Source organism: Podarcis muralis, chromosome 9, assembly GCF_964188315.1.
Source record: "Podarcis muralis chromosome 9, rPodMur119.hap1.1, whole genome shotgun sequence".
NCBI lineage: Eukaryota > Metazoa > Chordata > Lepidosauria > Squamata > Lacertidae > Podarcis > Podarcis muralis.
Window position 1 is genome coordinate 6626601 of NC_135663.1, and position 26122 is coordinate 6652722.

Below are 26122 nucleotides of genomic sequence, written 5' to 3' on the forward strand. Positions count from 1 at the left end.
TAGCTGTGTGTTGGCCCTCATCCTTTCTGGAAGTGTGAATTTGGTGAGTTCCCATTGAAATGTTAACCATTTTGTTCTCTCAGCACTAGGCTGCATTTGTTTCTTGGGCTGTTTATTTTATTGATTAATGAATCTCCTTTTACATATGCGCCAAGGCGACTTAACAAACCTGTCATAAAAGGTAAAGGTAAAGGGACCCTTGACCATTAGGTCCAGTTGTGGCTGACTCTGGGGTTGCGGTGCTCATCTCGCTTTATTGGCCGAGGGAGCCGGCGTACAGCTTCTGGGTCATGTGGCCAGCATGACTAAGCCGCTTCTGGCGAACCAGAGCAGTGCACGGAAACGACGTTTACCTTCCCGCCGGAGCGGTACCTATTTATCTACTTGCACTTTGACGTGCTTTCGAACTGCTAGGTTGGCAGGAGCAGGGACCAAGCAATGGGAGCTCACCCCGTTGCGGGGATTCCAACCGCCGACCTTCTGATCGGCAAGTCCTAGGCTCTGTGGTTTAACCCACAGCGCCACCCGCGTCCCTAACAAACCTATCATAAAACCAGCTTAAAATAACTATAAAAACGGTACAAAAAGATAGGTTTCAGAAATAATACAAAAGCAAACACCTAGGGCAGAGGCTTTTGGGATCCAGCTGGAAAAGATTGCCAAAATTAAAAGATGTATTCAAGTGACCCTACTTGGATAAGGTATAAAGCAGCCTCTTAAGTAACCTGCCTCTGAACTCTGTATGGGTCTTCCTTTGCTTTTAAATTGCTTTTATTAATGATTTTCTTGGGTAACAAAAGTACACACACCCTCTATGCTTTCAGTTCGTAGACACTTTGCACTTCTCTGCCTTTGCCTCTTGCTTGCCGGCCTCCCTTTTTATATTTTAAAATTCTGACACCGCCCCCCCTGCCATCTAACCATCCAAGGATGACTTCTCAGGAAATGGCTCTTGACTGTGAAAGTTTCTGCAATAATAAATTGGTTAGCTCTTACCTACCAAAGAGCGGGACGCGGGTGGCGCTGTGGGTAAAAGCCTCAGCGCCTAGGGCTTGCCGATCGAAAGGTCAGCGGTTCGAATCCCCGCGGCGGGGTGCGCTCCCGCTGCTCGGTCCCAGCGCCTGCCAACCTAGCAGTTCGAAAGCACCCCCGGGTGCAAGTAGATAAATAGGGACCACTCTGGTGGGAAGGTAAACGGCGTTCCATGTGCTGCATTGGCTCACCAGATGCAGCTTTGTCACGCTGGCCACGTGACCCGGAAGTGTCTCCGGACAGCACTGGCCCCCGGCCTCTTGAGTGAGATGGGCGCACAACCCTAGAGTCTGTCAAGACTGGCCCGTACGGGCAGGGGTACCTTTACCTTTTTACCAAAGAGCTGTTCCTACCTCCGCCTCTCTGTAACCAGTTCAAAAGTGAACAAATACTGCCATCTTCTGTGCACAAGAAGGAAACAACTGAGAACTGGAGAAGAGCAGAGGGAGAGCAACTGACTGCTCACACCAATCAGTTGATGTCTCTCTTCTGAATGCATCACTCCTTATCCCAAGGGTGCAGAGCCTGTAGTAGCAGCTTTATATCAACGCAAGAGGGGTCTGTATCCTTGGAGGACTTGCAATCCCAAAGTAAGGTTGCACTTTCCAAACTTTGGATAAATGGCCGAGTAAAGGGCAGCTTTGCTCAATGGTTTGACCTTCGTGGATTGTAGGACAAGATCTTCCTTGCTCATGGAGCTACTGGGATTACATTTTGTGTGTGCATGTTCAATCAGGATGCAATCCTGCTTCAAGTACTAGCTGGAAACCAGTGATGTAGCATGGGTTGCCATTGACTGGGGGAAGGCAAGTATTACACCCCCTAGTTAGGGCTTGATTGTTTTTGTTTTTTTACAGTTTACTTTTCTTTTGAAATTTTGCCCCCCCCAAAAAAAAATTATGCACCCAGAGTAACAGCCCCTCTGCCCCCCCCCCGTCACGCTGCTTGAATCTCACCCTGGGGAAAGAGCAAAAAATATTGTGATGCAATAGATCTGGCATGCCTTGAGATCTCAGGGTGATCAAACACCAGCCCACTGCTTGTATTGTTTTAAAATCAGGGTGCCCTGGACTGGCTGGATGACCAGGAGTGGTAGGAAGTACCAGCCGGGGAACCCCCAAGGGAAACCCCAGAGGAAGAAGGTTCAGAGCCAGGGGGTTGGTGGTGGGACACCGAGGAGAGATTGGAAAGAGAAGATTGGGGTGAAGGAAGTGTTGGATGCGGAAGGGAAACAGGGTTTAGTGAGCAGGGAGAGCCGGTGATGGGGAGCAGCTCAGACTCCGAGGCTGAAGCAGAAGGGGGGCGGGGACTTCAAGAAACTGCAGAAGAATCCAGGAAGTCTCCACCTGCTGTGACAATCTCCCCCCCTCCTGGTCTCCAAGAATGTGCAGAAGGAAGAAGAGGAAAGAACGGAAGTTAGAGGTGCGCAGATGCAGTTTGAAACTGGGAAACATCTGGAAGAGGAGGAGCCTTAGAGAGGGTGGAAGCCAGGGACCTTTATTCCTGGCAACTGCTCCACAGGAGCAAGACCTTCTGGGAAGTGTTGCTGGGCTGTTCTTTTCCTTGAATAAATAAGTAGCTTCACTGACAATGGAGCCCTGCATCTTTCGTCCTGACCTGCATCTGACTCCAGCCCTGACCCAGGGGTAGAGAACCTGTGGCCCTTCAGAAGTTGCTGAAATACAACTCCCATGACCCACGGTTTGCCCACCTTGGTAAAAGGTAAAGGTAAAGGACCCCTGGATGGTTATGTCCAGTCAAAGGCAACTATGAGGTTGCAGTGCTCATCTCGCTTTCAGGCCGAGGGAGCCGGTGTTTGTCCACAGTCAGCTTTCCTGGTCATGTGGCCAGCAGGACTTTAACCACTTCTGGTGCAACAGAACACCATGAAGGAAGTCAGAGTGCGTTGAAATGCCATTTACCTTCCCACCACAGCGGTACCTATTTATCTACTTGCACTGGTGTGATTTCAAACTGCTAGGTTGGCAGAAGCTGGAAAAGAGCAGCTGGAGTTCACTCCATCGTGGGGATTAGAACCGCCAACCTTCTGATCGGCAAGCCCAAGAGGCTCAGTGGTTTAAACCACAGCGTCACCCATGTCTTAGTCTATGTAGTCCAGTGTGCTCTTTCCATACTGGTCAACCAGATACCCATGAGAAGTCCATAAACAGGAATTGAACATCCTTTCCACATTGTCTGTCTGACAGCAATGGAGATCAGAGGGATATCACTTCTGAACCTGGAGTGTCCCCCCCCCCCCCCATATGACTTTGGAGTTTTGCATTTCTGTTGCGAAGGTCGACCATTTCCCAATTGATGTGATCCTCCTTTTCAGTTTCCAAATCAGTGTGACTCACCCCCGCACCAAGCTTTCAGGGCAGGTTGGGATGGAAACAAAGAGAAAGATGTCCTGAGCCACTGCTGGTGAGACTAAATCGCTTACATAACTCCCAGCTTAAATCACCCCAAAATTAATTTGCTGCATTAAATACAGTGGCATTGATGGAACATCGGTATTGGAGATGAAACATGTGAGATTTTCCCCATCACGATTCCCGCAGCAGCAAAGGAGGAGCTGGGCTTTTAGTATTCCGCTCGAGGGATGCTCTCGGTTAATTTAACACCGTCCAAATGACTTTGTTGGGTCCATCTCATTCCGTGCTAATGATCTTTAGCTCGTTGTTAATATTAGTCATGACAGCTGCAGATCTATGGCTCCCTTCCTGTCATGCAAGCGCAGGATGGTGCTTTTCACAAAGCAGCCAAACAGCCACTGTGGCTTATTGGTTAGACTGTTGGACTGGGACCTGGGAGACCAGGGTTCGAATCCCTACTCAGGTCTGAAGCTCATTGGGTGACCTTGGGCCAGGCACTCGGTCTCAACCCAGCCTACCTCACAAGGGTGTTGTGAGGATGACTTGGGTAGATGCAGTCATAATCCATGCATCTGTCCTGTTCTTCAATAGGATCTTTGTGAGCAATGACATTACTTTAATGGCAGGAGCATTGAGGTCTCCTCACAATGACCTATTTATGGAGCACTCCTCCTCATTTGATTGCACAAAGCGTAGTGTATATCCGGTCTTTATTGAACAATTCATTCTGATTTGTTTATGGGAAAGTTGTATGAAAATGAGTCTTCCATTTGTCCTGATATGCTCACACAAAGCTTATGAGGTGGTTGGTTAATAATAACCAGCCTTTATTGAACAATTTGTTCTGATTTGCTTGCAGAGCAGTTATATGACAATGAGCAGTTATCCCGCAATCATCCTGTTTGACTGGCAGGGTGTTTATACATCTTCCCATTAGTTGTTTATTCACCCCACACTTTTCAACGCATTTCCCTTCCCCTTTCCAAACTGCAATTTCTTTTTTCTTTCTTCTTTAAAAAGTGTATTTGTTGTATCAGGGCAGAACTCGACTCCACTTTAACTGCACAAACCCCAAGCTCTGATGCACACTTGAATCCCTCCCACGAAATAAAGGTAAAGGGACTCCTGACCATTAGGTCCAGTTGCGGACAACTCTGGGGTTGCAGCGCTCATCTTGCTTTATTGGCTGAGGGAGCCGGCGTACAGCTTCCGGGTCATGTGGCCAGCATGACTAAGCCGCTTCTGGTGAACCAGAGCAGCACACGGAAACGCCGTTTACCTTCCCGCTGGAGCGGTACCTATTTATCTACTTGCACTTTGAGGTGCTTTCAAACTGCTAGGTTGGAAGGAGCAGGGACCGAGCAACGGGAGCTCACCCCATCGTGGGGATTCGAACCACCGACCTTCTGATCGACAAGTCCTAGGCTCTCTCTGTGGTTTAACCCACAGGGCCACCCGTGTCCCACCCATAAATTCTCCAGGGAATTTGAGTGTGTTGAAAATACGCCAGCCCAACTGCTCTCCCCACTCCTACTTTGACAGCCCTGGGTCACCCGGGTGGATCCAACTCAGGGTGATTGAGGGATTGGTCAGAATCAGCCTGATTTAGTTCTGAATCCAGCATTTCTCTGGACCAGATTGCAGAGCCCTCTGCACAACCTCTGGCAGTGGATAAAGAACATATATCTCAACTTCTCCGGGGCACAGAGGCGACTTCCCAGCTGCCCTAAGTCTGTAGTGAAGCAACAGAGCAGATGGATGAGCTAAACAGCAGTACTGGGGTGGTGTGTGTGTGTGTGATGGACCTGCTGTCAGGGCCTGGAACCCGAGGCCTTGGGGGAGGAAAAGCAAGGAGAGCAGGACCCTCCACAGTGGTGGCTGATGCCCATTGCAACTGGTGGGGTGGAAGGCAGGGATGTTAGGATTCTTGCCCCGTGCTTGCAGTCATGGGATTGTCGTCTATCACATGACGCTGTATGTTTTCATTCCACATAGTGGGAAGTGACGGAGACAGGATGTTTTTATCACTGTGTTCCGTGATGTGGGACTATTGTCCTTTGTTCTTTCTCTCTTTGCTGTCTGATGAGAAAGAGGAAGGAGCTAAGTCAGAATGCTCCGAGTGTATACTCCAGTAACTGGAGTACTGTGTCCAGTTCTGGGCACCACAGTTCAAGAGGGACACTGACAAACTGGAACGTGTCCAGAGGAGGGCAACCAAAATGGTCAAAGGCCTGGAATGTATAACTTGCTGTTGAAGTGGAATACACAGGATGAAACAGTTAAATCAGCTATGATTAAGTGGGCACAAGATATTGGTCATTACATTATGTTTGCTGACTGGGAACAGTTATGGACCACCGGTATAAAGTTTACGGCATGTAATGCCTTAAGAGAGAATATTATGAAAATGATTTATAGGTGGTACATGACCCCAGTCAAGCTTGCAAAAATCTATCATTTGCCCAATAATAAATGCTGGAAATGTAATGAGACTGAAGGTACCTTTTATCACCTTTGGTGGACATGCCCGAGGATTAAGGCTTTCTGGGAAATGATTTATAATGAAATTAAGAAGGTCCTTAAATGTACCTTTCACAAGAAACCAGAGGCTTTTCTCCTGGGCATGGTCGGCCAATTGGTGTTAAGGAAGGATAGGACGTTTTTTATGTATGCAACCACTGCAGCAAGGACTCTCTTAGCAAAGTATTGGAAGACACAAGAACTACCCACGCTGGAAGAATGGCAGACGAAGGTGATTGACTACATGGGACTGGCTGAGATGACTGGCAGAATCCGTGACCAAGGAAAAGAGACGGTGGAAGAAGATTGGAAGAAGTACAAAGATTATCTTAAGAGTTGTTATGAAATTAATGAGTGTTAAAATGTCAAGGGTATTGGAAAAATAGAATTACAGCTGTAAATGACTGGGTAAGAGAGATAAGATCAAAGAAAACGAACAAATATGTTAATGAAGTGAGGGGTTGCTGAGAAAATTTTAAAAAAGGGATGCAGAAAAGGGAGGCATGGGGAAGTCGGCGAAACAAGCTTAAGAAAAGGAGGTTATGAAATTATACGTGTTTATATGTTTTTTTGTTTTTTTGTTGGTGTATTGTGAATTGTATTGTGTTTATTTTATGTTGGAAAATCAATAAATATTTTTTTTAAAAAAACAACAAAATGGTCAAAGGCCTGGAAACGATGCCTTATGAGGAACGGCTAAGGGAGCTGGGCATGTTTAGCCTGGAGAAGAGGAGGTTAAGGGGTGATATGATAGCCATGTTCAAATATATAAAAGGATGTCACATAGAGGAGGGAGAAAGGCTGTTTTCTGCTGCTCCAGAGAAGTGGACACGGAGCAATGGATCCAAACTACAAGAAAGAAGATTCCACCTAAACATTAGGAAGAACTTCCTGACAGTAAGAGCTGTTCGACAGTGGAATTTGCTGCCAAGGAGTATGGTGGAGTCTCCTTCTTTGGAGGTCTTTAAGCAGAGGCTTGACAACCATATGTCAGGAGTGCTCTGATGGTGTTTCCTGCTTGGCAGGGGGTTGGACTCGATGGCCCTTGTGGTCTCTTCCAACTCTATGATTCTATGATTCTATGATATGTAAATAAAAGTATTGAGCTATTGAGTCTGTTAGGCGAACTGCTAACACCCTGCAGGTTCTGTAAGTGTGCTAATGCCTCTTGGTATCAGTTGCTGTGATGTTCGGGCCGGAGAAAGCTTTTAAAGCTCCCGAACGAATGACCAGGAGGGAGAGAACATGCCAGTCGGGCATGTGTCTCTGCCAGGGTCCTACATGCTAGTAGGACGATCCTAACAAGGGAGCTCAACAGCAGGTGGCGCCACAGCAAATGACAGGCAGAGCCCTCTAACTCTAGTTATGCTCCCATCCTCTTCCAGGCTGGGTTCTGCAAGGGCAAAAATGAGACGAGGGAGGAAGAGGGAGCCAACAGTTACCACCACCCCCAGAACTGGTTGTACGCTGGAAGACAGCTGGGGATTGGCTGCGAGGCAGACTGAGGTTGGTGAACCCAAACCCTCCAATTGTCCCTATTTTCAAGGGACAGTCCTGGATTTACAGAAGCCGTCCCGGTTTCAGATTTGATCCTCGAATGTCCTGTTTTTCCTTAGGACGTCCCCATTTTCATCAGAGAAATGTTGGAGAGTATGGAATATGACGTTCCCAGGGCTCCCCCCCCCCCAGCCATTGCCATTATAAGAGAACAAGGAAGATGTTCATGATGTGTTTCGGTACCTCTTTTTCTGGAAAAATAGCACTGGACACCCCTATGCCCATCGGAGAAATGTTGGAGGTTATGTGACCCAGAAGAGCCATTGGATCAGGACTCCTTTGCTCTGTGTGTGTGTGTGTGTGTGTGTGTGTGTGTATGTGTTGGGTTGTGGTTCTGTTTACTGGTGTTCACCCATGTAAATTAAAAGCAACTCTCCTTGCATGTAATAAACTAACACATCACCCGGGAGAAAGATTTACTGCAGACCTTTCATTGATGTGCTTTTTTCCTATATGCAGGGAGAATTTTAGGTGGGACAGCGTTAAAAAAATGCTAGGATTTTGTTTGTTTTTATGTAAACTGCTTGGAGATTTTTTATTATATCAAGCAGTGCATTTGTTTGCAAAGAACTTTAAAAATATGGCCCTGCCGCTTGCAATCTGATGGAACTGTCCAGAGCTGCAAAGAGCGATTGTGGCCCGTAATGAAATGTCATCAGCATTCTGATAACTCTTTGGGCTTCCCTTGATATTTCTGAAACTGTCTTGTATGAAGAGTTTGCTTTGCATTTCAAGGGCAACTCAATAGGCTCTTCTGGGAACTGATAAATAAAGGGGAACACGTCACGTCTTAAACAATGCACTTTTTTTTTCTTTTTTAGGCAGAGTTGTGCGTGTATTTGGTACAAATAAACAAAATAATAATAATGTGCATTCTGGTTTTGCAAAGGTATACATAAATCAATCCAGCAGAGTTTGCATCGAATGACAGGAAGGAAAAACCCACTCTGGCTAATAAATACACTTGCAGATTGTTAAAAGGGAGAGAGAAAAGAGGAACGAGACATGAAATATCCAAAGATTCATTAAAGGAAATGTACACCTATGTACACATCTGTAAACAATAAAATAGAAAGATTATAAAACATCAGTCCAGCATTACAGTGGATGAAGCTTTCTTCCTTTCTTTCGTATCACTGGTGAGATTTTGCAGATGTATGGAATTCAATCAACTGTGCTGAGCAGACGAGGGAAATCTGGGGATCAGATAGATCTGACATACACAATCCATATGCTACATCCATTGTCCAACATAGGGCTCTGCATTTGGTCGTTGCTGCTGCTGCTGTTTTCCTTCCCGCTGCAGAAGAGGCAAGTCTTCTGAATAATGAAACAGAGGCTTGCCTCTTCAGCGGTGGGAATTTTCTGCAGCAAAAGGACCAAGAGCAACGCTGGTCGTGTGCATAGCTCTGTCCTACATCTGCATGACCCTTCTTCTGATCACTCAATGAGTATGCATTCACAGATTCATGTGCTTATGCATCTATCCCTGGATTCATGGGCTGATTCTTTTTATTGTTAAACTGTTGAAGTGGACTAGAGTGGATTTTCTCAGAAAGTCTGGGCATGTGATCCCTTCAACGCCCTGCCAGACTGAGGTTTGCTACAGCCACTTTGCAATATTATTATTTTTTTCTGGATGCAGGCCAATGTGATCTGGATACTTCATTTTCTTTTTTTGAGTATTCACAAGCTTGGCTTAACACACCAGCATTTCACGAGAAGTTGACCTGACACGCAAATTACAAGCAAGCAGAAACAGTTCTATTTATTAGTCCTAACCTGGGCGCTGACTCTTGTGATCTCCCATTCGTAGGTAATCAATGTGATCCTGTTGAGACCGTAATGACTGCATATATGTTTGGTCACTCGAGGCAACGGAAATGTTTGGTTGCTGACGCAATCCAAGGGTGGGGTTGAGGAGTTGGAAGGGACCACAAAGGCCATCTATTCCAGCCCCCTGTGATGCAGGAATCTTTCTCGCTCAATGTGGGGGATCTTTAGGGAAACCTGGTTCTGAACCTCCAAAACATCTGGACACATGCAGATACTTTCCTCCTACTTTCCGTGGGAAGGAGTGCCGGCTAGTGATGAATCTTCTCTTATATGAGGCTGCAGAGCAACTAGCAAGAGAGCATTTTCACAGACTCCACAGCATCAGAAGCCACCTTGAGGCCATCCAACCTGACCTCAAGATGTGGATATACTATTTCTGACCAATAGCCAGCCTGCCTAAACACCTCCAGTAAAGGAGAGCCTCCAAACCCCAAGGTGGTCTATCACACTGCAAAACCTTACCATCAGGATGTCTCCCAAAGTTTAATCAAAATCTGCTCACCTGCCATTTCTAACTGTTGGCTCCTAGCTTGCATTCTGGGACAAGAGAGATGCCCAACAGCATATCTTCAGACGTTTGGAGACAGCTATTCTGCCTCCCCTTCCCCATCTTCAGGTTAAACATTCCCAGCTCTTTCTACTGGACCTTGTAGGACTTTATTTACCATCCTGGCTCTCCTCCTCTGGACATGCAGCGGCGTGGAATAGAGAATTAGAATGTGTTACACAAGCTAAACAATGGAAAATTGCTTTAGGATCTATGCAGAATGTTTCTCTCGATCCAAAATTGAGACTGTGCCAGCAAAAATGGATGTTTGGGGTGTATTGGGCTCCACAATGTCTTTATAAGAAGTATTGTCTGATACAGAAAGATGCTGGAGTTGTCATGTGGAAAATGCCACCAGATATACTCCTTTTGGGTCTGAAGTTGCTGTCTGTATCAATTTTGTGCTGGCAGAACCTTTGATATTTGCAGATGTCTGTGTACTTTTCAATCATATTCCTGTAGTATGTATCAGGACAACTAATGTGGATTTTCTGAGCTGCTATGGTCACTTAAAGACCTTAACTTTGTGCCTGAAAGAATAAATACCCACCATCTATTAAGCAACAGTCTGAGGACCTCACCACACCCTGGCTAAATTGGAAAACATATTTTCTATGAACTCCAGTCTTGGGTGGATACCAATTTGGGCCTCTGGAGGGCTTACATCAACTTGTATGCATGCTTATTTTCAAATGGATTTTAATTGCATTTTTAATACGAGCTGACCAGGTTTTATATCTTTATGTTTATTTTGTTTTATTTCCCTTTCATCGTCGGGGATTGGACTAGATGATCCGTTGGGTCCCTTCCAACGCTACAATTCTGCACCTAGGATCGGACACAGTTCTCCAGATACAAGCTGACCATCTCTCTTTTACACTCTCTGTGCTTAAAACAGAGTGGCATCAAAGGACAATTGTGGCAACAGATGGCAGGGTGGGATTCCGTTAACAAATTTTAAGTGTTTCATGGGGGCTTAGCAAAGCTGCAAACAGTTCGTTGTTACGAGAAAAGAACTGCTTCCCCAATTGGGTATGCATTGCAATCACAGCAGTCAATGCTCCAGGAGAGAGCATATGTTTAGTATTCCTGTTAAGAACCTGATTTATCTCTTCCACTCACTGTGCAACATTCACCATATATATATTGCTGCCTAGGAAAGCTCAAGTCACAGCAAAGCCCATCTTACAGCAGCTTTTCATGTCATGGGAAAAGAATGGTTGCCTGCAAAAGCTTCGCAGGAAGCACTGCCCTCATGGCACCCAATAATTGCCCTCAGTTGCCCTCGATCATGTCACACGGCCAAATACCATTGGCTATATAGCAGCGTGACATCATCATGCTCACAGCATGGTATCTTTGGGCAGGAATGACTAAATGTCCGGTAATTTCCAGTGTTTTTAAATACATCTTTCCAACCCACCAAAATGTCTATCTTTAGTTTGGTGGGGGGAAAAAAAAGCAAAACTAGAGAATATTCATTGCATCCTGACTATTACCTCAATGTTTGCGAAGCATCATGCACAGAAATCTGTGCATTGCACGGACACTATCCGTTTTGATCCCAAATCAACAGAAATCCACAGATTTTAGTAGTACTCCACATTAACTGTTTTTTTTAAAAATAAAATTCTACATTCAAGCCTTCCCATTGACCTCAAGTGGAATTTTGACTCTGCGCCAATGGGGTTTTGATGGCCAAAGTTGTTTCCTTATGAAAACAACTACAGGCGGCGTTCAATGGCTACGATGCTATTTTCAGCGTTTGGGTTTGATTCGTAGTTGCTATGGGCCATGATTTGCTGGCTGCCACCCAGGTCCAAATAAAAAACGAAAGGGATTGTGAGGGGGGGGGGGGAGGAATCACGTTTTGATCCAAGTTGTCCTATTGGGAATTTTGCCAGGGATTTAAGAAATCTGGGGGTTCAGAGAGTCTACATGCAGTCGCCGGTTCTTTCCAATCATTAATTTTGGCAAATGTTATCTCAGAAACACACGCAGACCAGATGGAGTTGTGTCAGCTCAATCAGGGCCAGTTTTTGCCTGACATTATTGGCTGCCTTGGGGAAAATATTTTGACAAACACCAGAATGGCCGCCTGAAATTCATCCAGTCGGCGTGTGCTGTGACAGCACAGAGAAAAGGGAATAGAAAAATGTACATACAGCCCTTTCTTGCTGTCCCACCATCCACCTACAGTTCCTTCCTTCCTTCCTTCCTTCCTTCCTTCCTTCCTTCCTTCCTTCCTTCCTTCCTTCCTTCCTTCCTTCACTTTTCTCACTGTAAAATCACAGTTGCTACCCTTGGAACGCAACTGTAAACCTTAGTTTAGAGGTTGAATCAAGCTGGAAACCTTTGCAAGTCCTCCCAGTTTTTCCTTCTTTGGTCGATGCTTCTGTTTTGTGCAAATCTAAACACTCTCAGAATTCTGGGTGCTGGACATGAACTTGTGCTTCCACCAAACCTGTGCTTTCATTCTTGCTTCAGGTTTCTAGTCCACATGACCACAAAGAGTCACTTGAAAGCATGCTGGCAATGAGAGGCGCCAAGCTGGCTGAATAAGATTTCTGGCAGTCGGGTGGGGGGTGGGGATTGCTTTCCACGCATGAGCATATGCGGAGTGATTTCCCCTGACCGTTGAGTGACCGTCATCAACTCATAGTCATTTGGGCCTCCATACAAACAGACAATCATAGCAATGTGGACTCATGTGGAGGGCTGGTTGTCTGCCACACCAGTCATTGTGGCGAAGTGAATTTTATCACAATCCCCTAACCAAATTGGAGGTGGTTAAATTCTCCTCGTGTGAATGAGTCCAGTGGTGAAGCTGACAGTCTCTCCAAACAGATTAAGGAGACCTTGTCCCCATCCTTGTTTTTTTAAAAAAGGTCCCTATTGTAATACAGTGGTACCTCTGATTACGAACTTAATTTGTTCTGGAGGTCCGTTCTTAACCTGAAACTATTCTTAACCTGAGGTACTACTTTAGCTAATGGGGCCTCCCGCTGCCACCGCACGATTTCTGTTCTCATCCTGAGGTAAAGTTCTTAACCTGAGGTACTGCTTCCGGGTTAGCGGAGTCTGTAACCTGAAGTGTTTGTAACCCAAGGTGTTTATAAGCCAAGGTACCACTGTACTGACTTGACCTCACTTCATAGCTAAGTTACATTTGATCTGCTTTTAGCATTTCTGATGTTTTCGGCATTTCTTTTCTTTTAAATCTAAAGAACATCAGATTTGGGTTTTTCAAAACCCCAGTTAGAAAGCAAGCTTCTAGACCAATTTGTTGCAGGAATAAATTTCGAAAATGAGGACATCTCCTGTTCTCTAAACCTGGAGTGGACAACCTTTTTCATACAGAGGGCCGCCTTCCCAGCTGGGTAGCTTTCTGAGGGCTGTATGCTGGCAGTGGGCGGAGTCAGAGGCAGACATGGGCGGAGCAATGAATGCAAATGCTACCTTTGTACAGTAGGCATGTTTCTGCACATTCACACAAACACACATTGCTCTCCATCTTCCATCCAGAGAAGCAAAAGGCATCGTCAGAATTCAAGGGCACACTTGAGCCAAGCAGAAACACTCGGGATGCAAAGCAGGGACAGTGAGGGGCGTGGCCTGAGGAGAGGGCGTGGCCTGGAGTGTTTTCCAAGGGCCTAATAGGGAGGCCTTGGGGGCCGCATTTGTGTCCCTCAGAAAGTTGCACTCCAAGCAGATATTCCTTCCGTCTTGCTTTCTCCCTCGAAACAACAATGACATGAAAGAGATATTCTGTGTTAAGACTCTGTTCCTCCTCACCTCTGGATCAAGGGGTGGAGCTTCTGTGAGCTCTCTGATTGGCTACCCTCTTCCCCCCTCTTGCCTGAGGTCACATGCCCTTACCTCTCCTGCTTCCATGTTATGTACTGAGTTGAATAGGATCCAAAATGCAGCAGTCTGATTGGTCCTAGAACAATAGGATTCAGAATGCAGCAGTCTGATTGGCCCTAGAACAATAGGATCCAGAATGCAGCATTCTGATTGGTCCTAGAACAATAGGATCCAGAATGCAGCAGTATGATTGGTCCACAGGAGCCACCAATCCAGCACCAGGCGGAAGTGAATCCGCAGCCTGATTGGCCTACAGGTGAATCCCGGAATTAGCCAATCACGTGGGGCCCATTGTGTAAATAATGTATATAAAGCAGACATCCTGGGGGAACTTCCATTCCTCCTCACCACTATGAGCTGAATAAAGAGCATGAAATCCACTCTCGACTCCGAGTATATTTCACTCCACATGGCCCAAAATTGCAGTTTTCTGCAACCAAGAGCTCAGAATAAAGAGTAACAGTTGGGCAATTTTATGTAAAAACCCCCCAAACCCGTCTATTGACTTGTGCCATTAATTTATGCATTTCGGGGTTTCTAGGCAAATACTTGGGGTTTCCCTGGTGCTGAGTATTTGGGGGGGGGCACAGATTAAAAAGGGTTTCCCAACCCTACCAAGACCACACCCCTTGCCTATAAGAGAAACAAATACTTCTCACTGCTTTGTCTCCTGCGCTGACAAACTCTTCTTCCATGGACTACCCCAATGCTCATGGGAGTCCGTTGAGCTGGACCTGCCCATGTAGACCTCGAAGGGTCCCATCCAGATCCATGGCGGATTCGACCGCAATATTCTGAGCACCAGTACAAAATGGGGCACCCCACACCTGGGCTTAAAATCGGGTATTTGCCAACCATCTTTCATTCCGCTGGACTTTGCCCGGTGGAAGGAACTGGTGGCAACTTCTCCCCTCGCAGATTCCAAGTTTGATGAGGGCTGAGGGAAAGGACCGGGTTCAAATCAAACAGTTTATAATCTGCTTTATCCTGAGTCAGACACAACTGAATCAGTATAGCCTACATGGCCAAGCAGAGGCTCTCCAAGGTATCTGGCAGAGGAGACATTTTCTTCCTCAGTTTTTACTACCTGAGACCCTTCTTGGACGGGAGATGGCTTGGGACAGAGCATGGGGCCTTTTGTACTCAAAACTCGGGCTCCCGCACTCGGCTCCCAGGGCACCCACTTGAGTCTACCTGCCCCCCCTTTTGACAGCCAACCACGGCGCGAGAGACATCGACAAAAGAAAACGGAACCCCAAAGGGCAGAGATCCCTGCTGGCAATTAAATATCCGTCTCCTTAAGCCCGCAGGACTCAGAGTCCGTCAAATCGTCATACATGTGGTACTCAACGCACTCCATGAACTCATTGGGGATCCCGATGGAGACCGACTCCACCTCCGTTTTGTACGAGGCCACGGCGCCCCCTTTGAGGGAGCTGCCCCGGATTTTCTGCGAGAGGCTGTTCATTTTTTCCTTCAGCTGGGTGGAGGGCTTCTGGAAAGGGGAAAAGAGTCTCCACCTCTTGAAGTTCAGAGTCCTCCGTTTGCTGGCTCTTTCCAAGGTGCCCGAGTTCAACATGAAGGAGCCGTTGAGCGTGGAGATCCTGGACCTGGGCTCCCTCTCAGAGCCTTGGCCCGACCCATTCATGGAGGCCCCTCGCCAGTGGTTGTCGTAGACCCTCCAAATGGGCCTTCTCCTCCTCCGGCACTGGCACTTGAGGAGGCGGGTGAAAGCCCTCTTGAACTCTTTGCTCGAGCAAGGGTAGATGATGGGGTTGACGCAGCTGTTGAAGTAGCCCAACCAGAAGATAACTTTGAAGAGCATCCCCGAGGGCTTCAGGGAAGGGAAGAAGGAACCTGGGCAGGAGATGGGAGAGAAAACAAGGCAAGAACGTAAGAATGGCATTGCAGTGTCAGACCACGGACCTTAGCATCACAGAATCTTTTTTTCTTTTAAATTTTAATTATACTTTTCAGATATATACTTTTCACTGATTTTACAATCATTTTGACTTTTTTTATTGATACACCAGAAAAGAAAACAAAAACAAATGAAAATATTGATAAACACAATATTAATTACAAAACAGTAAAGCAAAAAATGGTCTTTAGACATTTAGCCATTTAGACATTTTAAAACTTGACTTCCTTCCCCCTCTTTCTGCAGCTCCTTAAATTTATTTTTAATATCTTCTGCATTATCTAAATTATCTTAACTTACTCATTTACTTATCTTCTTTAAATATATAATCTTATGTAGCTGCAGGTTATTACAGTAATCTTGTCAGTGTTTTTATCTGTTTACAATTTATATGTAAATATTCAATAAACAATTTCCATTCTTTTTATAAAAAGTTTGTTCTCTTGATTTCTTATTCTTCTGGTAAGTTTTGCCATTTCTGCATATTCCATAAGTTTTTGTATCCGTTCTTCCTTTGCTGGGACTTCTTCTTTCCATTTTTGGGCAAGTAACGTTCTCGCCGCTGTAGTCGCATACATGAATAAATTTCTACACAGTTTAGGTAGTTCTATCCCTCTTAGCACCACAGAATCTTAGAATTATAAAATTGTAGAATGGTAGAGTTGGAAGGGACCCAATGGTAATCTAGTCCAACCCTAGCAATGCTGGAATCTAAATATCCCTTCTAGACATTTGAAGGCAGCCCTGGGTAGGGAAGTTTTTAGTGTTTGTTGTTTTATTGTGTTTTTAGTATTTTGTTGGGAGCTGCCCAGAGTGGCAATCCAATCAGATGGGCATAATAATAATAATAATAATAATAATAATAATAATAATTTATTATTTATACCCCACCCATCTGGCTGGATTTCCCCAGCCACTCTGGGCGGCTTCCAACAAAATATTAAAATGCAACAGTCTGTTAAACATTAAAAGCTTCCCTAAACATTACTATTCCCTATTATTATTATTATTATTATTATTATTATTATTATTATTATTATTATCATTATTATTATTATCATTATTATTATTATTATATCCCTCCAACAGTCATGTCTGGAGAGTGAGTGTCGACCCTGAAGAGCCAGAACAGTTCATGCAGAAGTGGAAGGTTTCACCTGGCTCAGGAAAACCCAAGGTTTACAGAAGGATCACATCCCATCCCATTGCAGACTGCACATGCTCAGTGGCTATGGAGTGCTGACATTTGGGGAGGGGGATGCTGGAAAAAGGAAGTGTGTCTGAAGAAAATGGAATATCCTGCAAGAGGGCATGGCTGGCTGGCTAGGACCCTAAACTAGAGCGATCCATGCTGCAGCAACATCTGTTTCACCTGTCACTGTGCGAGAGCACCTGGTCTGGTCTTCTGGGGGCCCATGGCCAAACAGTGTGCTGCATGGTTCAGAAAGGGTTCGAACCCTCTCCCCTACATATCAAACACTGAATCTAACTTATTGCATCCCTCAAAACTTATTTACACTGTTGAATTCATCTTAACGCTGCCAGCGTTTTCAGCTGTACACAATTATTTCCCACATATTCTATAAACACTTTCCAATCTTTTTTAAACATATGTTCTCCTTGTTCTCTTATTCTATATGTTAAGTTTGTGAGTTGTGCCTATTCTGTCAACTTAAGTCGCCATTCTTCTTTGGTTGGGACCTCGCTCGTTTTCCATTTTGGGGCTAACAAAACATGGGCTGCAGTAATAGCACACATAAATAACCTTTTTTGACACCTGGGAATTTCAGTCTGAATTATCCCCAACAGAAAGGACTCTGATTTTTTTTTGAGAAAGTACATTAAAACATTTTTTTCAATTCATTATGGATCATTTCCCAATACTCTTTTACCCTTTTACAAGTCCACTACATCGGAAAGAATGTTCCCTCCATCTCTAGCACTTATCTGATTCAGTCTTATACATCTTAGCAAACCTACTCTGAGTTAAATACCACCTGCAAATTTTTTTCAAGTACTTCTCCTTCAAAGAAGAACATGCTGTGAACTTCAAGTCACTTTTCCAGAGTTTTTCCCAGAGGTTAAAATCTATACTGTGTTCTATATCTATTGCCCAGTGTCTCATTGAAGCTCTAATAAGCTCGTTTTTTTGTTAGGAAGCCCCATTTGATACCCGCGCTCAGACCATCAAGGTGCGGTCCAAGGTAGAATGGGGGTGGGATCCTTTCTGGACCCCAGATCCTGACCCCAGAGTTATGGCCTCAACACATTCCTGCAGGGCTGGATTTAGGTTTGATGAGGCCCTAAGCTACTGAAGGTAATGGGGCCCTTTATACGCCCAGCTGTCCCTTGTCAACAACAAATTGTTGCTGTTTTTTGTGTTGAATATATCTGTATAGTAATTTATGGACCTAATAGGTATCTAAAGCCATTTGCACATGTTGCCATGCAACCAGTCCATGCAGAATGTAAAAAAAAGGTAAAGGGACCCCTGACCATTAGGTCCAGTCATGGACGACTATGGGGTTGCGGCGCTCATCTCGCTTTATTGGCCAAAGGAGCCAGCGTAAAGCTTCCGGGTTATGTATCCAGCATGACTAAGCCTCTTCTGGCGAACCAGAGCAGTGCATGGAAATGCCGTTTACCTTCCCGCTGGAGAGGTACCTATTTATCAACTTGCACTTTGACGTGCTTTCGAACTGCTAAGTTGGCAGGAGCAGGGACCAAGCAACGGGAGCTCACCCCATCGCGGGGATTCGAACTGCCGACCTTCTGATCAGCAAACCCTAGGCACTGTGGTTTAGACCGCAGCACCACCCGCGTCCTGACATGCAGAATGTAGGCACCCTATATATAGAAATGAGCAAACCAGTGATATTTTAGGGAGCAGGCTAGCAGGTGGGGCCCATGACTCACATCACAGGAGCCTACACAACACAAAACACTGTTGCTGTATGTAGGTTTTCTTTCATTTGTTTCTTATCTTATATTTTGGAAATGTACATCCAGTTTTCCCCCCTTTAATTTTTTGGGGGGGTTTCCAAGGGAGTGCGGCCCTAAGCTATAGCTTTTTTTAGCTTATACATATATCCGGTACTGCATTCCTGTGATTCTTAATGTTTCTGGATGGATTGCTCATGCAATGGCACCCATGGGGGCCAGCCCCTGCTTCTTCACCAGAAATGGAGCCTCCCCCCCAAGCCCTTCCCCTCACCTACAGATCATAATGGGATCTGAAGGAGTGTCTCCACCCCCATCGTTCTACCTGGACACTGAGGTCCAGCTCCGAGGGCCTTCTGGAGGTTCCCTCACTGTGAGAAGGCAAGTTACAGTGAACCAGGCAGAGGGCCTTCTTGGTAGTGGCACCCGCCCTATGGAACGCCCTCACACCAGATGTGAAAGAGAACAACAACTACCTGACATTTAGAAGACATCCAGTATACCTGAAGGAGCGTCTCCACCTCCATCGTTCTACCCGGACACTGAGGTCCAGCACCGAGGGCCTTCTGGCGGTTCCCTCACTGCGAGAAGCCAAGTTACAGGGAACCAGGCAGAGGACCTTCTCGGTAGTGGCGCCCTCCCTGTGGAACGCCCTCCCACCAGATGTCAAAGAGAACAACAACTACCAGACTTTTAGAAGACATCTGAAGGCAGCCCTGTTTAGGGAAGCTTTTAATGTTTGATGTATCACGGTATTTTAATATTCTTTTGGAAGCCGCCCAGAGTGGCTGGGGAAACCCAGCCAGATGGGCGGGGTATAAATAATAAATTATTATTATTATTATTATTATTATTATTATTATTATTATTATTATTATTATTATTATTATCTGAAGGCAGCCCTGTTTAGGGAAGCTCTTAATGTTTGATGCATTACGGTATTTTAATATTTTGTTGGAAGCTGCCCACAGTGGCTGGGGAAGCCCAGCCAGATGGGCAGGGTATAAATAAATTGTTGTTGTTGCTGTTGTTTTTATATGCAGGGAACCAAGAGGACTCCATCTCCAGGGAAGCAGAGACCGAAATCTCCAGGCACTGATTCACGTCAAGGACGTCAAACCAGGGCCTGATTTTTTTCACCTGTCCCAGAGTCTAAAGAGGATCTAATAAATTACAGGGCAACCCTAACCATCCCTACTCAGAAGTAAGTCCCACTTGGGTTCATAGAACTGTTGGACAGGATGCCCAGAGTTCAACCCCATGCAAAATTTCAGTGGGATTTACTTCGAAATAAGCGAGATTAGGATTGCAGTCTAAATTTGTTGACTCTAGCCTGGCGTCTCCAAACCTCATGGATCAAATCTACACTTCCAGGTGCCATAAGAAAGCTGCAGAGATAGCGCAGGATAGTGTGCACCCCGGAAATGATCTCTTTCAGCTTCTGCCTTCTGGAAGAAGGTACAGGGTTATAAAGACTAGGACTAGCTGCCTGAGAAACAGTTTCTATCCAGATGCTATTTTGGTTTTAAATGCAGTGTAAGGAGTCTCTATGGGAGTATATTGTATTTAATTATGGGGTATCAGAGTGTTTAGGGGGCTAACCAGGCTGGGATCGCTGGGATAGCAGGCTTGTTGGTTTTTGAATGTCTGATGTAGATTTTTGAATTTCGTTGTTCTGTATGGGACAATGACAATAAAGATTCGTATCATATTGTATCAATACGCTTTAGCATGGCCCCAGGCTGAGGTAAATGGGGTCTGTAGAGTCACAGAAAACAACAGCAACAATTTGTATACCATCTGTCAGGGGTTCAGGAGCAGAGGCGAGGGCAAGGGAGGAAACAGAGAGCGAGGGGGAGGAGTCCGAAGAAAGGATGAGTGATGACGACGACCCGAGATCTCCGAGTCTTTCCAGTGAATCGGAAGATTCACAGAAAGGGGCGCCAGTGGCCAGAGCAAAGGGGGGGCCTAGGGGGACACCCCAGGAGGAAGGGACCAGCGGGGGTTCAGAGGGCAGCAGTTGGAAATCGGGGCCAGCGTCCCCACCAGAGCGCAGTGGAGAGGAAGGACGTCAGGGATCGAGCCCTGGCAGCTCGCAGCAGGGAGGAGGGCATGAGTCAGGAGTGACCACGCCCCCATCGGGGAGCGAAGAAACGGTCAAGCGGAAAGTGGGAGGCTGGGCGCGCGCGCCAAGTTCAAATGTACAGGAGGGCGGCGCAGTAAGCAGCCCGGAAAGGGAGCCAGGTCCTAAAGCCCGACGCAAGGAGACAGGAGGGTCCGGGGGGTCAGCGTCAGAGGAGTCCCGGAGGGAGGAGACCACGGGGGGCAGAGGGACCCAGAGAAGGACGGTCAGGCGGAAAAGGTGGAGTAAGGCGAGGATATTAAGTTGGTGTACGAGGGGCGGAGATTCAGACGGAGCTTCGCCGGTCTAGCCATAAGACGTAGAGTTGCACGCAGCAGCTTGGAAATGGAAACTGTAACTCAATAAAGACTTTTATAAAGCGAACGCTGGCTAGCGTGATCCTCTGTGAGCTGGGATCGGGGAGCAGCTCTGACACCATCCTATACCCGCAGGTCTCAGGGCGGTTACAACACAATATAATAACACAAAATACATGTGAAAAACAAAAACAAAAAAAGCGAATGTAGAGTTGGAAGGGATGCCAAGGGTCATCTAGTCCAACCCCCTGAAATGCAGGAAGTCTGACACATCTGGAGGGCACCAGGTTGGGGAAGCCTGGTCTACGTTATAACTGGGAATGGATTGTGTCTGGGTGTTTGTGTGTCAGCCTTGGCCGAAACCTCAAGGCGAGATTCTTCTCCCCAAAGCGATAATGAGCGCTCGCCCTAATGCCATTATCCATTCCTGGAGTTTTGCCTTCAGAAATAGAAAGTGGGACGGCTGAGAAGCCAGCAGGGCCAGTCTTTTGATTGTGGCATGATGTTCTTGGATAATTGGAAGAGGCTTTCTTGTGCAAGCATCAAATCCTCTCTTGTCTATTAATCCCCATTTGTCCCCATTAATCCCCCATTAACCCTCTCGGAGTTCCGGCAGGTGGCGTTTCCCATCTCTGTCCAGCAGATGGCTCTCCTGCACTCTGCCCGGGCTCCGTGGCTATTGCCCAGGGAACTCTAAGAATAACTCTCTGACTCAGCCCGACTGTTTTTTAATTTTAGATGAATCATGACGCTGCGTGACTGCGGTGTTAATTTGTATTATGGGTAAATAGCATGCGCTTCCAAGGCACTGGTGCTAAACCCCGGTGTCAAAACAGCTCCGAGGGGAGCGCTTGGCATCGCGGGCAAGGAAACATCGGAATCCTGAAAGCGAGAACAGAAAACACCATCTCACAAGACAGACCCATAGTTTGCTGGCTGAGAAAAGCAGCCTCCGGGACCTGTTTGTAGAGGGGATAAAAAAACACACCCAGCAACATTGTGGGGGTCCTGATTTTGCAGAGTCTGAACTGTGGGCTTCACTTTCAGAAGCTGCAAGATTCCAGGGCAAGTGATATATTCATTCACAAGAACATAAGTAGACCCTGAGTACAGGCTTCAAGCTCTCGTGAGTTGCATTGACAAACCAAACACAGGGAAATTATGTATACAGAGTCAGACCTTTCGGCTCTCCAGCTCAAGGTTGTCTACGTGCCAGAAATGAACCAGATTTGGCGGGTGGGCCAAATCCTTAACTTCCTTACACCTTGCTGGCCAAATGCAAGGTCGATGGAGAAACTCTCTGGCCAAGCATCTGCCATCACAGTGACATCAGGCAACGGTCCTCAGGACTTCAAAGCACCTGCCTGGCAGGCTTGAAGTCACAGAATCACAGAATTGCAGAGTTGGGACCACAGGGATCATCCATTTCAACCCCCTGCAATGCTGGAATCTTTACGCCCAATGTGGGATTCGAACGCACAACCCTGGGATTGAGAGTCTCATGCTCCACCCACTGAGCTATCCCAGGTGATAGGGTGGTGACTTCAAGCCTGCTCCCTTCAGGGATTGTCTAGGCAATGTCTAGGGGCAACACGATGACCATGTACATGCGCAATAAACAATCTTTTATATAATTCCTTCAAACCATAACCAGTCCAAAATGAAATCTTTAGTCTCAAAGTCTCTGAAAATCTTTGAATGAAGCGAGGTACCAGACTTTGTACGATGAAAGACAAGCTGTGAAGCTTTGTGTATTCAGCAAATATGATGTCCAACACTGAACAGTGATTCCGGATATAGACTCCTGTTTCGTAGAATTCTTCGTCAGCATGGTGGGAGGATATAGAATTGCTTCATAAACCCATCTTATTTCGAATGAATGTATGTAAATGAAAATATCAAACGCTGTGGAACCGTGCTCATGTAATAACGTAGTCACTGCTGCATGATAGAGCCGGGAGCTTCGTGATTTGCTGATAGGCTGATTTTAATCAGCAAATATTAACCAGTAAGGCTGTGAGTAAAAGCACACCCTTGCTTAAAAGTTGCAGCTATTTTGGAGCTGGTATGTTGTTAACTGTACCAGGGAATGAAAAGAAGAAGATAAAAGAAACATTGAAGATGGACAACCCTTCTAACAAGAGATTTTAGCTTGGAAAGATGTTTAGCCTGGAAAAAAGGGAGTCTGAGAGGAGATATGAGAGCCATCTTCAAATATCTCAGTGGCATGCTTGTTTTTTCCTGCTCCGGAGGGTAGGACTCGAACCCAGGGCTTCAAGTTGCAAGAAAGGAGATTCCGACTAAAAGTTTGGGGAAAAACTTTCTGACAGTAAGAGCTTTTCGGCAGCGGAACAGACTCCCATGAGTGGTGGTGGACTCTCCTTTTTAAGCAGAGGTTGGATGGCCATCTGTCATGGGTGATCTGGTTGAGATTCCTGCATTTCAGGGGGTTGGACTAGATGACCGCTGGGTCCCTTCCAACTCTAGGATTCTATGATTAGTCTGTGTTGTTTGTTAAATTGTCACACATTTCCCGAAAAGAGGAGGTCACGTGTTATGCTCTCTCTCTCTCTCACTTTTAAACAAAACAGCCGAGCTATTATTCTGGAATCCCAGGCAGGGATGCAGCCAGAATCGTTGAGAGGTTTCTTGTGCCGCAATTGGCAAGCCTCAAGTCCCTTTTGGAAGGGCATTTGTTGATCACCAGACTTGCATTCTGGAGCAGCCTGGAACCGACTCCCAAAATACCTTGGTGATGCTCTTTTTTTGCTCCCCCCCTTCAACTCCCTCCTCAAAAGCCAACCGTTCTGTGAAATAAACACATCCCCCCCCCAATTGAACCTCCTTCCCTTCCTCCCATTACCCCTGCAGTGTGTCAAATTTAAGACTGAAAGTTCCTTGGGGCAGGGATAGCTCTGTCGGTAGACACTCATAATCCCTGTGTTCAAGCCCCACGTTGGGCAAAAGATTTCTGCATTGCAAGGGGTTGGACTAGATGGCCCTCATAGGCCCTTCCAGCTCTATATTATTTAAAAATAGTATAGTATTTAAAAATAAATACTATTTATTTTTTATCCCATAAAGCAGGTCCAACATCCTCAGGCAAGGCCCACCGGCACTGACACCTGCCCCGGGTCTGCGAGCCACCCTTTTGGATTTCCCACAATGCCCCTGAGGTAACACCACTCCAGGGCATTATGGGAAAGGTAAAAATGGTGGCTTGCAGCTGATCCCCGCCATCGCCGAGCAAGTCCACGGTTGGGGGCCCACAGATAAAGGAGGTGGACCACCAGAGAGCTATTTCCCAGAGAGACATAAAAAAAAAAAATACCAATATTTCTGGAGCGAGGATGGACCGTTGTGGTCTTTATTGACCAAATTAGATGCTTTGTGTTATGTACTGAAGTTCTCACCCTGGGCCAGCAGGGGGATACTGTAGATAGTTTTCACTCAGGTCCGCATATGCAAATAAGGGACTGAAAGTGATGTTCAGTGATTGGATAGTTACAGAAAGTTGTTACTGTTGCTTTGTAGCTGAGCTCTATATAAGCAGGTTGGCTGAACCCTTCAGTTCAGTTCTGTTCTGGACTGTGAATAAACAAGAGCTGTCTGAAGAACCGCTGTGTCGTCTGATATGTTCACCCACAACTTAACACTTTGGGCTGTACCGGTCCATCCTGATTTCCTCTTCCTCTGCCCCTTTGGTGGGGAGAAAGGGCCTGTGAGAAGCATTTGGAAAACAGACAAGCCGGCTAGATTTTCTAGACCTCGGCTCGGAAGGAGGGAAAGATGGAGGCTGGGATATATGCAATTCATCCTCAGGCCGATAGCAGCAACTGTGCTTATCCACAACATTCATTTTCATTTGGGTGTTCCTGGTTTACAGAGGGCATTCCTCTGTTAGGCAGAGTCAAGGGGCTGTCTTGTCAAAGTTCGGGGACCCGAGAAGAGGTGCCCACCAAGACCTTAACACCTGGGCAGCAGACCGATTGCACTTCGACTGCAATTTTAGCAACTGTTTCCAACTCTTGCCTCCGTGCATATAAATTGGGGCATGCAAATATGATGCAAATGTGTGCCCAATATAGCCCCCTCTCTCTCCCTTTTTGGTACCTGCCTGAATGGCCCCTGCACCAGAGTTAGGAACGCAGGCAGCTGCCTGAGTTTGACACAGAAAAGATTGACGGGTGCACAGCTCCAGGGCTCTCTGCCTGCCTCTGGGGACCCTACCCAGCCTGCAGCCCTCCCTTGCCCTGCCCTGTGCCCTCCTTGAACTCATTGGCCTGTCTGGGAAGCAGCAGTGCCATCTGGGCCCCACGACTGTGGGTGTCTGGGGTTGCGGGTGCATTACAGCATGCACAGCTCTGGCACCAAAATGTGTGGGTGCCAGACCCCTTCATGGGGAATTTTGTGGGTGCTTGGGCACCCAAGGCCCCAGGGAGTTGGCACCTATGCTGGGGTGTTCCCTTGAGATGCAATATTGCTTGACTGCATCGAGAGGAAGGTAGGTGTGTCTTTGTGTGTGCCTGCATGGAAAAAAGTGGGTTATAAATGCAAAAAATTAATGATGTGTTACCGTCTCCCTTCTTTCCAGTACAGTGGTACCTTGGGTTAAGTACTTAATTCGTTCCAGAGGTCCATTCTTAACCTGAAACTGTTCTTAACCTGAAGCACCACTTTAGCTAATGGGGCCTCCCACTGCCACCATGTGATTTCTGTTCTCATCCTGAAGCAAAGTTCTTAACCCAAGGTACTATTTCTGGGTAAGCGGAGTCTGTAACCTGAAGTGTCTGTAACCTGAGGTACCACTGTATTAGGAAATGGTCCCAGCTTTGTTGTTTTCCTTTTAAGTCTCACTGGATAGCTGAGTCAGTAAAGTATGAGACTTTTAATGTCAGGGTCCTGGGTTTGAGTCCCATGTTGGGCAAAATATTCCTGCATCGCAGAGGGTTGGACTAGATGACCCTCGTGGTCCCTTCCAACTCTACTATTCTACAGACCATAAGCATCAAATACAGCATATGAGAAGCAGACGAAGAAGAAGAAGAAGGAGGAGGAGGAGGAGGAGGAGGAGGAGGAGGAGGAGGA

At 46.3% G+C, this 26122-nt stretch overlaps 1 protein-coding gene across 1 annotated transcript in view; it reads right to left on the minus strand.

The window, feature by feature from the left end:
- Positions 1-8272: 8272 nt before the first annotated feature.
- ADRA1D (adrenoceptor alpha 1D) overlaps positions 8273-26122 on the minus strand; it is a 66614-nt gene continuing 48764 nt past the window's right edge. The window contains exon 2 of the mRNA XM_028744441.2: positions 8273-15591. Within this exon, the coding sequence (XP_028600274.1) occupies positions 15017-15591 (575 nt within the window). The 3' untranslated portion in view covers positions 8273-15016. The remainder of the gene's footprint in view (positions 15592-26122) is intronic.